Here is a 13,558-nt window from a genome sequence, read left to right as displayed (position 1 = left end):
AGTCTTTTACTAGAACGTCTTTCGTGCTTTTCGACTGCGTCGATAACAGAATCCTAAAGACGAGCGAGAGAGACCTTGAACGGCAAGGCCGAACGAGCCGAGGGACTCCTACGCCTCTGGGATACGGATACCTCACTCATCACCTTCCGCGAAAAGTAGCTCACGCTCGGATAAGCGATTCTGCTACCGAACAAGTCCTAACGCTCGGAAACTTTTCTACCAAAACGACTTTCGTGCTTTTCGACTATATCGATAACGGAATCCTAAAAACGACGAGAGAACACGTAAGCGGCAAGGCCGACCGAGCCGAGGGACTCCTACGCCTCCGGGATACGGATACCTCACTCATCACCTTCCGCGAAAAGTGACTCACGCTCGGACAAGGGATTCTGCTACCGAACAAGTCTTAACGCTCGAAACGAGAGGAAATAAAACACATCTTTATAATCCGACATTAAAATGTTTAGGCCTCAGCAGCCGCAAAAAACATACGCATACTTCAAGCAAACTGTTCTTGCAGGCTCAGACACCGGCAGGGGGAGGAGCGGCACTCTCGGCGTCGTTTCCACCCTCGGTAGAATCTGGCACGGCCCTAGACGGCGACACGGGCGAAAGGACCTCCACCTCAAAGGAGGAAGCCAGCGCCACACTTGGGCCCTCGACAGTCGTGTCAAGCCTCTGGACCTCGGCTAAGGCAGCCTCCTCATTGTCGGGTAAGCAGTACCCCTCGCTAACCCGCTCCAGATCCACATCGTAGTGGGAAGCGAACACGGCGAAGGCCCGCCTAACGCCATGGTGCAGCGCCCCGCAGAGTCTGTTGCGCACATGGCCGCCCAAGGCCCGAAATGACTCTGGGGGGAGCTACCTGAGGGGACGCCGTCGAGGCCAAAGGCCTGGCAGAAAGCCGAGATGGCCTCAGACATGGCCACACGCTCGGCCTCCAGGGCCAAGATAGCCTCGAACATGGACACATGCTCGACCTCCTTCTGCCCAGCCACCTCGGCAAGCGCCTTGCAGTTCTTGATGGCCTCGTCAAGAGCCGTCTCGAACCATGCAGACAGCAGGACAACATTCTTCAGACGCAAGGAGAAGAATGGATACAAAAACAAAGTCACAGAGTGGGCAAAACATACCTTCGGCCCGGGCACGCTGCTGTGAAGCCATGGCTCAGGGCAGACCGGGCAGACCCGACGACCACGGCCAGACCCTCCACAAGGGTCCTGGCCCGAGCGGTCACCTCGGGTCTAGAAAGGGGGAAGCCCCCTCTGCGTCAAATCTTTCCTCGGAAAAGTTTTCCGCCAAAACAACTTTCGTGCCTTTTGACCGTGTCGATAACGGAATCCTAATGACGAGCGAGAGAGACCTTGAATGGCAAGGCCGACCGAGCCGAGGGACTCCTACGCCTCCGGGATACGGATACCTCACTTGTCACCTTCCGCGAAAGGTAGCTCACGCTCGGATAAGTGATTCTGCTACCGACGGACAAGTCCTAATGCTCGAAACAAGAGGAAAGAAGCACAGCTTTATACCCAAATGTTTAGGCCTCAGCAGCCACAAAGAACAAACACACGTACTTGGGGTAACAATGGTACCTAGACTTAGACGTCGGCAGCGCCCTCGGCGGTTGTCCCAACCTACGACAGATGTCTTAGTACTTAAAGCTATTACATCTCGCCCTCAAGAGGGTACCATTACAAATAGAACTCCGGGTCCATTCCCGCAGGAATGAACAACCTCCACACCAGAAGGCCTGTGGGATAATAAACTCCAGGTGGCTCGCCGACGACCACTGCACCAGCAGCGCGACAACAACCTCCGTCTCGGACGGCTAGACAGCAGCAGCGATGGCCTCAGGGCAAACGCTACTGCTGAAAGGCCCTCGTTCACGTCCCCTCACGGGGGACGAGAACCAGCCATTAAAGCCAAAGAGCCGGAGGCCCGGAGCGCAGGTGGCACTAACGGTCTCGTCGACGGAAGCAACCACCGCTGCGGTGGAAAGCCTCACCAGCGGCGGCCACCACTTCAGCACCGATGACAGCAGCCACCTGCGCATGGCGCGACCGTCACCCGGGTGGAGGACGGACAGCTACACCCTATCTAGGCAGCAGCAGTTTGCCTTCCCCTGCATGGCTGGAGGATGCCTCCTCCGCAGGGCTGGAGGATGCCCTTCTCCCCCCGAATGTTGGAGGAAGAAGCGAGCCATTGGCCCACACGGAGGTAGGACCCAACTCGGCGCGCCCTCCTCCCCAGCCCAGATGATGAACATCCTTGAAGCTGAGGGCGGGGCAGAGGCTGCAGCCCGGCTTGCTTCTCCCCACCACAAGGCTAGTGATCATCCCTACAGATGATCATTGGTGAGGGACTGCAGCCGGGCTGCCTGATGAAAATCCTTGAAGATGAGCAATGACGGAAGAGCGCCAACCCCCACGGGGTCGTGCTCCTCAAACAGCAGCAAAAAGAAGGAAACACAGGTGCACCCCATCCGAGGGCTCGGGAGGTGGAAGGGCACGATGAATGCGAAGAGTGTGGAGGCATGACTACTGCCTGGGGGGTTGATCCCTTTTTAAAGGCAGATCTCCTCACTCACACCCCCAAGCGTCATGGGCAAAGCCTCCACCGACGTGCTCTAGGGTTCTCACCCTCCGACGCGGGGGCTGGGTCCCACACATCCTACAAGCTGACCCGAAATAGAAGAAGCCAAATCACCACACACGAAGCATGTAACCGCCCCGCGGTTATAAGCATTCCCCCATCCTCGCCGAAACCAGCGGTCGGAAGGGCGGACCGCCACGCAGGAGGCATGCAACCGCACCATGGTTGTGCACCCTTTCGGCTTCATCGCATCCGGCGGTCCAGCATGGAGGCCCGGGCCCACATGTCATGTAACCGGCGCAACGGTTACTACGTCCAAGGAAACCGCACCGCCACTCGTGCCAATGCCGCGTCTTCTCGACTGCGGAACCAGCGCCGCGACTCGAGGTAGCCCTGCACGTGACCCAACAGTGCCAATTGAGTGCAACGATCGCGGGTCAGTCAGCCGCGGGGAGAGGCGCGACGGTCAATATGGCCAAAAGCGGACCGGCAGTAATTGCAGCAACAGACGTGTGGAAGCAGTAGTCCAATCACCTACAGGCTCGCATCCTCTCCTGAAACGGCAGGGGAGCCCTCTCCCGCGGAGTAAAGACGATGCACCTGTGTTCTGTTCCTCGAACGGCTCGCGCACGCGCAGCAGACGCCCCGCGAATCACCCGTCCCGTCGCATTAACTCCTTGGCAGGGCAAGCGACACCTCTGGCAGGAGAAGCGGGTGCCGTTTCACCTCCGTCATGATGACCGCGTCAAAAAAGGTGTGCCGTCTTATTTAAATTCATGTCCTTTTTCTTTCCCTCTCTCTCTCTTGCCACAGGGACCGAGAAAGGGGGTATTTCGAAAAAGGATCCTTCCCAGCGAAGGAAACGGGCCCCGAGCCCTCCTACTGATCAGGGGTTCGAAGGTTGAGCCCTCCAGGGTTCGGCAACCGCCCCAGAGCACTCGGGCTCCGTGCCCTTTACTGATCAGGGGTTCGAATGCTGGCCCCTCGGAAGGGTTCGACAGCCGCCCCAGATCACGCAGAGTCAAGGATGACCCTGGGTACGTCCGTTACATGGCCGAGGCTCGGGCTACGCTCCCGAGGTACCCTAGGACATTTCCGAGACCAGCGGGAACAATTTGTAATAGAATCCCACCGGAGGGAGGCATCGAGCCCTCGGACCCTATTGAATGGGTCCGGGTCCGGTAAATCACCTGCAGGTACTTTTGGAGCGTGCCTCTGGGCCACTAGCCGACCCTTATTGAACGGGGCTCGGGCGTCCACTCGGATCACCCACTAGCAACTCACTGGAAACACCATGTTCGGTGCCCTCCGAGGGTAACATGGCGCTTTCCCCCCTTCCTCCTTGCGGAAAGGCGACGAAGGGGCGTACAATAAAAGTCGAGACAGTCCTTGATCGTCCTCTCGCTTCGTGCAGAGGCTCAGGGGCTGCTCTCGCACTAGGCTACGGCTGAACCATTGACCACGTCAACAAACCAGCGTGAAAACTCGGAGCCTGACCGTGCACTCGGGCTACGACCAGGCCGCATGACGGAACAACAAGGCCGACCGAGGCATCGCAAAAAGAATTAAGACCTCAGAGGAGTCCAACCACTCCTCCGAGGCCTCGGGGGCTACACCCGACGGGTGCGCTCGCGCGCACCCATCGGAACCAAGCACGACCGAGAAGGGCCAGTCCCCTTGCAAACATCCGATAGAACCTCCAAGCGAGTGCCCGCACTCCCTTTGAGGCTCGGGGGCTACTGTCAGGTACCATAATTAGGGGTACCCCCAATGCTCCTTAATCCGGCCGGAAAACATCTTCAGAACAAACCATAAACAGCTGATAAAGCGCGGTTCAAGTCAGGGCCTCGTCCACCAAGGGACGCAACCTCATCCGAGCCCAGCCTCAGCCTCGGGCGGAAATAGTGGTCCCGGGCGGATTCACACCTCGCCCGAGGGCCTCCTCAGGCAGTGAGTGCACCCTCGGCTCGCCTGAAGCTCAACTTCGACGGACTTTGTCATACAGCGACCTCGGCCGGATCACCCTCCCAACAGACCGTATCGCATGCGCATTTATTGCGGGGATCGCCTGACACCTTATCCTGACACGCGTGTCTCAGTCGGCAAGGTCGAATTGACCACAGTCACTTTGCCCCTTTACTGACCAATCTGATAGGAAAACAGCGCTATTCACCCCGCTCTGGCTACTATGCCAACCACCAGGGCAAGACTAGCAACGACAAGTCATGACCTCTCCCGAGTTTAGCCTCGGGCGCTACAGGGAGCTCTGCCTCGCCCGACCTCAGGCCTCGACCTCAGCCCCGGCTTCGAGAGAAGGTCCCTGCCTCGCCCGACCCCAGGCCTGGGCCACAGCCTCGGCCTCGGGAGGAGTCACAGCCTCGCCCGACCCCAGCCTCGGCCTCTGGAGAAGTCTCTGCCTCGCCCGACCTGGGCCTCAGACCGACTACGCTACAGGGGAGACATCATTACCCTACCGCTAGCTAGCCATCCTTTGCTACGAAGGAACAAGACCGGAGTCACATCAAACTACTCCGATAGCAGGTAATGATGGTTCCTCGCGTGCGCCCATGACGTCGAGGGTTCTCAGCTCCCTACGGAAGCAAGACAACGTCAGCAGGATCCATGCCACCCGACAGTTGTGCTTCTACAGGGCTTAAGGCACTTCTCTGACGGTCACATTGGCTCATGTACAGGGCTCAAGGCACTTCCCCGCCAGCCACGTAGCGCATAGCTACACCCCGTTGTACAGCTGGATATCTCCTTGTATCTATAAAAGGGGATGTCTAGGGCCTTCCTAAGGCACGGGACAACACCGACACATTACAGCGCGAGGACAGACGTGGAGACACATTGACACAATACGTTGAGATAGAGACGGAGGCATGCAGAGACTCTCTCTCTCTCTCTCGCTCTCGCCCTCGCTCCCTCGTGACGCTTGTAACCCCTACTACAAGCACCCCGGTGCGAGATAACATAAGCCTCATTTCCCTCTTGTGTTCCATCTTGCATCAACCCATCTGGGCAAGGACACGCAGCAACAAATTCACTGGTCGGTTGACGGACCTCGTGGGTCTGAAACGCCGACAATTCTATTCCAGCCTAAGTTGTGGGTTAGTGGTTAGTACCTCCAACTAAGCCACCTATTAGTCCTTAACTTAATATAGTACTAACTGCACTTTTACTACCAGACATGTAATCCTAGCTTAAATTTTTCCAAAGATTCATTTGATCTCAAATTCCTTTAAAGATAGGTTCTGACGATTATTCTATTACTTGCAAAAATGTGTGAAGGGCTCCGATACCAGCTGCCACAACCCAACCAAGTTATCGGGCCCACGTACACCAACCCTTTCCATCAAGACCTTGGATAGATATGTAAGCGGATCAGATAACTTACCCGAGGTGCCGAGTTTTGATGAACTCGTTCATTTCCAAGGACCATTCACCCATAGTTGCAAATATTACAATAACCAGATATGAACATAAACTTTAACCATAGGAGTTGGGCGGAAGACTTTACAATAAGATAATATACATTAGCAAACTTTTAAGTATCCAAACCAAGTGGTGTTTATTATTACATGCCCGAGGTAGAGTCAAGTGCTAACTTATTACAACATTTGGGAAAAGACCATCTTCCCGCAGCACACACATAATAAACAAAAGCCTCCATCGTGAGTTTAACAAAACTCAAAGGTGTTAATAGTCTCTCCTGTAGAAATAATGGGAATAAAACCCTAAGTATAAAATTACTAGCAAGACTGACCCGACTAAACAAAAGACTCCCAAGAGTATGCTGGTTTGTTGGGAATCAAGGTAAAGCTTACCAAAGTTCAAAGACTCAATTTTTGCAGAAAAGCTTACTAGTAGTGGATCCTTATGCCGAAATTTTACTTCACAAGTTAAGTACTTTTCATGAATCTAGATTTGGCTAATCTAGAGCATTCACTTTCCCTACACTAGCTTCCTTTTATCAACTTTAGTTTCACTTGTTATCTACGATGAGGGTCGAAGATCTAGTCTTAATATCCAAGAAGTTCGGCGATCCGAATCGATTAATACCCAGCTGGGGATCTCCAACCACACGACATATGTAGCACTTAACCCTTGCATATGTCAACTCGCCACTGGGTTTCTCAAGACCAGAATGGGTTCACGCGACCCGAGTGCACAGTACCCCACCATCCAGCCAATTGCCAGGTGGGCACACGTTACTCCCGCCATCTCTCCACTCCCAGTGCGTGCGAGCTGTTCTGGTATTGGTCCGGCCGAGACTAAGCTTACCCATGATGAGGCATATGGCCAGTTAAAGGGTCCTATATCAGTAGGCCAACAATCATACGGTCCTTAAGCGACACAGACGGGCGACCTTTCCTGCTCAACGTCTGGTCTCACATTAAATTATTTCTGAAAATCTGGTACCTATCAGAGATACCCTACTGAAATGATGAAGTTATCAAGGCCTTTGATATCTTCATCATTCCAGTCTCTTTTGCTTTGTAAAAACATGATTTAGAGATCAAAACATTTTGTTCCTAGTCTATGAGCATACTAAGCACAACTAGATTTTTAAATCCGGTGTCAAGGATGATAGTCAATAACTCATGGAAGTTATGCAGCAAAGGTTTAATCATTCAACTCCTACTACCTAATGCAGCATATAAGTGATAAAAGTTTAAAAATAACAAGGAGGTGGCAAATGCACCGGGGCTTGCCTTGATGAGGAGGAGAGTCAGGCTCTTCGACTAGAATATTGCAGTTAGCAGCAAACCCTACTGGAGCACCTTCGGAAAGGCCTTCATGAACACATTCAGTTGGGGAAACTTCAGATTGAGGAGTTGTCTCCTCTTCCACTTCCACTTCAATTTCTTCTTCTAGGTGCTCTACAAGTCAATTAAAAGTATATGAATGCTCATGTAATGATATGCTATGTAAACTCTCACGAAGGGAGAGGTGGAAGACTCACATATTCTTTAAATAGACAGATGATAAATATATTCATATTTCTATGTTATATAGCTTTGCCTAAAAGGAATCAAATCAACATTTCTTTAGAAAATCAGAGAACTATATAGGTTCTAGTGGGTCAATTTGCTGTTTAACACTAGGTATGGCTCAAGTTTGATTTAACCCTAAATTAGTATCAAAGTTTAGGGTTTTAAATATTTATACTTAGCTAATTTCTGGTTCTCTAGGTAAAGCTATCCCACTCAGTCTTGGATTTTTACCAAGGGTTACTCCAAGGGTAAATTACCATTCCCCAATTTTTTATCAATTTTGGATCTATAGTTTTATTTCTAAAATTCTTTTAAGCCTTCTAAGGGTACTTTTATATAACTAAACAAAATACTTGTTGCTGCAAAAAATCCTATAACTAATTTTTTACAGAAACTACATAATCATGCAAAAATACTTGTTGTTGCAAAATTTAGTTTGAATTTTTAGTATGTTTTCTCAATTTTTAGTTGAATTTATAAGTCACTAGAAAAGAAAAATAAGAAATCCTATGGATGCAACCAGGCCTAAATCTAAAAAGTTGGCCCACACGCACGCGAAAACGGCCTTAGGTCAGCTCCGCGCGCGCTGCGCCACATGTTTTGCACAAACACCCTTGTCGAAATGGGTAAACACACACAGGTTCTAATCACTATTTAAGTGAGTCACTAACAACCACACAAGGGTCCCTGGACTTCTTCGTTTTCACAAAACCACGTCCTTCTGTCATGCCGGCGGCTCCGACGAGCTAAAAACCAAAAGCACGACGACGCAGTCCAAAAAGGGCCCTAAAAAGCCACAAAAACTTAGTCATGACCCCCATGAACCGCTTTAGGGCTCTCACTGGATTCCCAAGTTCACAGTTTCTCCTGGCCATGGGCGCGACTCAGAGCTTGATTTGGCAAGCTCGCTCCTACGATAACAACTTGGTAGAGTTCAAACGAAACGCATAGAGAATATCAATGACTAACGTAGACCATGGTGCTCACATGAGTGAGCACGGAGAGGGCATAATTAGGTTAGTCAATGATTTGGTGGTTCACAACAACGTTCTTCGACGGTTCGACTTCGTTCTAAACAACCTACAACGGTTCGGCTTCACCACTATCAAAAGAGTACAAAACATGTGATCAAAACTAAGAAATAAAATCAAGCTCGACTGGCCACGACAGGATGAAACAACGGTGACATGCTCACCGGACAGAACAGCAAGGAGTTGCCAAGGTGATTTCAGCCTGAAAGACTTCACGTGACCAGATGAGTACGGACGAGAACGTAGTGACAGTAAGACCTTGAGCAGCAGTTCTAGATAAAGAGCACAAGCAACGAGAGATGGTGTACTGCCCGGGTGGCCACAGTTATAGTAAAAAACGGACACTCGGCAAGACCTGTCCTTATCTGAGCGACGACAAGGTTTGGCTAAGGTTGGCATGGACTGGGCACGCGGCTTCGACCCCATGTCCATGCAAGCTCCAACTACAGTGAGGCAAAGGCCAGCGCTTGCTAGTGTTTTGACAGAGGAGCGTACCCCAGCTGAGTCACTAGCTTCTACCAATTTCTTTTGACTGTACCAGGCTTCAAATATTTACAAGGTGAAGCCCCCCTTTCCGGCTCAGCATTAGAAACTCCTAGGCCCTCTCTAACTCACTTCTAGCCACGTCCAACCTCATCCGAACTTGTATAGCACGGTGGAATACAGCAGGGAGGGGAAAATCTTTTCCAGAGTTTGGATCTGTCAAAACTGAATTCGCACTCCAGCATCCACCTAAACGACTCGTGTTTATGCCTCTTTATTTCATTATTTCATATGGTAACAAGCTAATGTTCCTTAACCAAAATTGTTCCCTAACGTATGAACTACAACTTCTCTATAGAGAACATGGGTCACAGCCGCATGGGTTTAACACAGCAAGACCCAAAATCTGGTTTGTTATCACTAAACTAGGTTTTTAGAACCCACATGCTGACAACACCTTTCTAGAGGCACCTTTACTGCTACATTATTATGGCATCAAATCAGAATTACTCAGAGAGATTTGTTCCTCTACACAGTGTCCCCATTTTACTACACAGTTCCCACTTGAATCTCTATGGATTAGTTAATACATATGCTTGAATACGGCTAACCCCTGCTGAAATTCAGCACTTAGCCATTGGGTTAAGTCTGACCTGGAACCTGAAAATCTACTATTGGACAGCCTTACCTTCACTTTTTGCTGTGGACTCAACCCAAACCCACTGAAGGAACCTTGTACTACTATATATGATCTACCATTTCCTTGAAGAATTCCTAGTCCTAAATTGCATGGATTTGCCGCAAGAACTCTCTGAAGTTGCGCCAAATTTAGCAACTTCAATTCAGGGCACTCTTCCCCAGCTAAAATTTTAGAAGTCTACAGCCTATCTTTAAGCATCATTTACTCTATGTTCTGTGTAGTATCAAGTCCACCACCCTTAATCAAACATGTAATCTAATAGATACTCTACAACGTTTCTATAACGAGTATGGCTCAATACTTCACGGATCATCCACAAAAGAACTCCAAAGTTAGATCAATCACACCAATTTCAGTGAGCTGAAATGGGACTAAGTCTGAATACAGACTTAAAAACACTGAACATTTAGACCACTATTACTGCTAGTCTCATATGGCTTTAGGGGTAGGATCCTTTATCAAACTTACATACCAACACGTGGTCTTCCACTTTGTTTCAATACTCATAGCCTAGAACTATATGGATCAGCCATTAAGGAGATCACAAAACTGCTTCAGATTACAAAACCAGCAAGACTGAAATGCCTCAGTCTGATTTTTCAGACTGAATTTTCCATCTTTAGGCCCCTTTTTCTACCAATTCCATATGGATTTAGGGTAAAGTGAATTAATAAAGTTTGTACACCTGATGTAGCTCTACAAATTGGATATAGTGATTGTTGGTCACTTATTCTCAAATGATGTGAATCAAGAACAAGGCAACATAATTGTTGATTATAATGGACATTCGTCCTCACAAGCATTATCTCCTCATGGGTATAATACTCATCAGACGAAGGTTAAGAAAGACATAGCTTCATCATCTATTATATGAATAAGAATGCAGAACAATGTAGACAATGATTGTATATCATTGATTTATCTATACTTGCATCTCACAAAACATGTATGAATATTAACAAATTTCATATTACATTGATACATTATGTAACACCCCAGGTGTTTATATTCCGCTCGACAACGAGTATGGATTTAAGAACATAATATCAGTGGATAAAACAGATGCTAAATTTTAATCATCTTCGCCTATCGCGATTTTAATATCGCATCTGTTTCGTCGGTCGCGAGTTCGACATCGTTTTTATTTATCCGGGCTCTTCCTAAATTTTCGTGATGTTCGGAATATCGTTGTTCCGAAAATCGGTACGTCCGGTGAATATTTAAAACTCATCGCTCGCGCGAATACGAAATTCGGAAGCTCGACCCACTCGAATGATTTTGTCCCGAACAAATTAATTTGGACTCGACGATAGAAATGTTCGGAGCAAACCAATCTAAATCGCGCACTGTCCGAGAAAAATCGTGCTGCGAGGAGATGATTCAATTTATTCTTCAGCACGCTGTTGTGGCGACAAAATCGCGTATACATTAGCAGATATGGTTTCAGCTAATTTTAGTCGAATCACACAGAGCAAATTAACGAAGCCGAAATCCGTTTAATTTGGTTCGTTGCTTCTCGCCTCGATCAAAAAGGTGAATTAACGGTACGGATACATCGATTATATCTTTTTAGACATTGATTTTATAACATCAAAATATCTATGACTTTGCTTAAAAATGGAAGGGAAACAAATATCCCAACGTCTTATCTTTTTCAGCCGTCCGCGGATTTTTTTCAGCGATGTTCATCTCCTAGGCGCAGCTCAGCTCAACAGAAGAAAAATCAAAAAAAATCCCCAGCCGTCCTGATCCCCACCGCCCAGCCACTCTCCTCCAGATTTTTTTCCAGTACCGCGCTTATCTCCACCGCTCTCCCTCCCTGATTTTTTCAGCGTCGCCGTTCTCTGGCATTTCTTCTTCCCCGCGCGCGCTTCTTCTCCCGTGCGCGCTCCTCTCTCCTCCCTCCACCTCTCTCCAGCCGCGTGCCCTCCCTGCTTCTCTCCCTCCTCGGCCGGCGCTCATCTTCCATGGCGCTCAGTCTCTGCTCGGCTCTCACGATGTCTCCATCTCCTCCCATCTCCCTCTGCCATCTCCTGGTGCCGTGTCCGCTGCTTGCCCCCATGGCGCGCCCTCCAGCTCAGAGCTCCTCTGCGCGCCGCAACTGAGCTCCTCTGTGCGCGCCGTCCAGCTCCAATTTTCCTCCCATGGCGCTCGGGCTTCTCCTGCTCCGACTGAAGCTTCCTCTGTGCGACGCTCCTGTTCCCTGGCTCGCCCCTCCATGCGTCCTTGGCCTCTGCTCCTCCCTTGCCGCGTCTCTCTGGTGCTCTGCGCTGGCCACAGATCGGAGCTTCGCGCGCGTCTTCCTCACTGCTCGCCCAGCTCCCCGCTATGCCGCGCGGTTTCTCTGTCTCTCTCTGCTCGTCCGGTCGGTGCCCATGGTCGGTCTGTGTTCGCACCCTGGCCGAGCTCCATGCCATGGCATCTCTCTGCTCGCTCCTTCAACTTCGCCGATTCACCAAGCTCTCACGGCGCCCAGCCTCTGTGCCGAGGCCTATCAACTCTCTCACCCTCGGCCGGCGCTCTGCCCAATCCCCACTTCGGTCACTTCTCCCTGCTGCGTGTGTCGAGCTCCTCTGTTGCACGCACGAAGCTCTCTGCTCGCCGAGGCCGGTTCCTTGCTCGCGCCGCGGTTCTCTCCCAACTCCCTGCCGCGTGCTCCTCGTCCGGATCGGCCGCGACCTCGCCGTCGTTCCTCAGCTCGCTGCGCGCACTGCTCCACTGTGTCGATCCGCATATCTCCTTGAGTTCGTGCGTGTGCGCAGCTTCCTCAAGTCGTCGTGTGCCCAGCTCGCCGGTCGAGCTTCTCCCTCGCGCTTGGATCCGGCCGTTAACGCCTAGCCATATGTTCTTTTTCCCCCAGCTCGTGGATGTCGTTGTTCCGTGTGCTTGGCCTTCAGAGTTCGTCGGCCATCACGACATCCCCGACATCCCCGTCTATCGCGCCATGCTTTGGTTGTTGATCTGCGCAGTTCCTATTCGACAATCGGTTCCGTCTCCGTCGAACTCATATTCGTCATCCCGCCAAACTCCTTCAACACTGCCCCACCCCGTCGTCGTTGTTCCGTCGCCTCGCTTCGACGCCAGTCCCTACGTGCTGTCTCCGACTTGTGTTCGCGTCGACAAAAGAATCCCAAGAAAATATAGAGAAGCAAGCTCCTGGTCGATGCCCAAGTGCTCGGTGAAAGGCCAGAACCAGAATCATCGTCGTTTATGCGGAGTTCTACTTAATATAGAGAGATTCCAAGAGTTGTGGATGGAAAAGAAAGTGAAGCTCCATTCCATACTCGTCAGTTGTTTGATCGAAGACTTCAATCGAAGACTGTCATCGTTCCCGCAAACACTGAATCAAGTTGATAACGGTGAGCTAAATCACTATTTTTACTATAGATTTTATGATCGTGAAATAAGACGCGTAGTTTGTGTATGAAGTTTAAGTTAGAAATACCAGTGATGCGAGGTGTGCTTCGTTGTATTTAGTTATCAAGTATATTTGAACTAGTTCTAATTTGCAGAGTGTAGTATTTCGGTGATGTGTAGGTTAACTTTAGTATTTTATGCAATTATCGATAAAACAGTCGATGCTAGTTGTGTTCAGTGCGCGTAAGATGAAATCGATGTCCTGCGCTAGTAGTTAGTGTCATCTATGTTTGTGATCGATAATGTTGGAGTAGGATATGATCGATGATTTTCTTATCTAGTGATTGGTGTGATGGTATATTGTATAAAATATGCTGACTAGGTAAAAATATATGTAG

The 13,558-nt window shown here is 49.9% G+C and overlaps 1 protein-coding gene across 1 annotated transcript; it reads left to right on the top strand.

Moving 5' to 3' along the window:
• The first annotated feature begins 11,571 nt into the window (after positions 1–11,571).
• LOC118476375 (uncharacterized) lies at positions 11,572–13,308 on the top strand. Its single transcript, XM_035965374.1, has one exon. It carries the CDS (start codon positions 12,022–12,024, stop codon positions 13,228–13,230), a length of 1,209 nt encoding a protein of 402 aa, XP_035821267.1. The 5' UTR covers positions 11,572–12,021; the 3' UTR covers positions 13,231–13,308.
• Positions 13,309–13,558: the final 250 nt, after the last annotated feature.

Source organism: Zea mays, chromosome 2 (assembly GCF_902167145.1).
Source record: "Zea mays cultivar B73 chromosome 2, Zm-B73-REFERENCE-NAM-5.0, whole genome shotgun sequence".
Lineage (NCBI taxonomy): Eukaryota > Viridiplantae > Streptophyta > Magnoliopsida > Poales > Poaceae > Zea > Zea mays.
The sequence above is the reverse complement of the archived record's forward strand: the minus strand, read 5'-3'. Positions and strand labels throughout refer to the sequence as shown.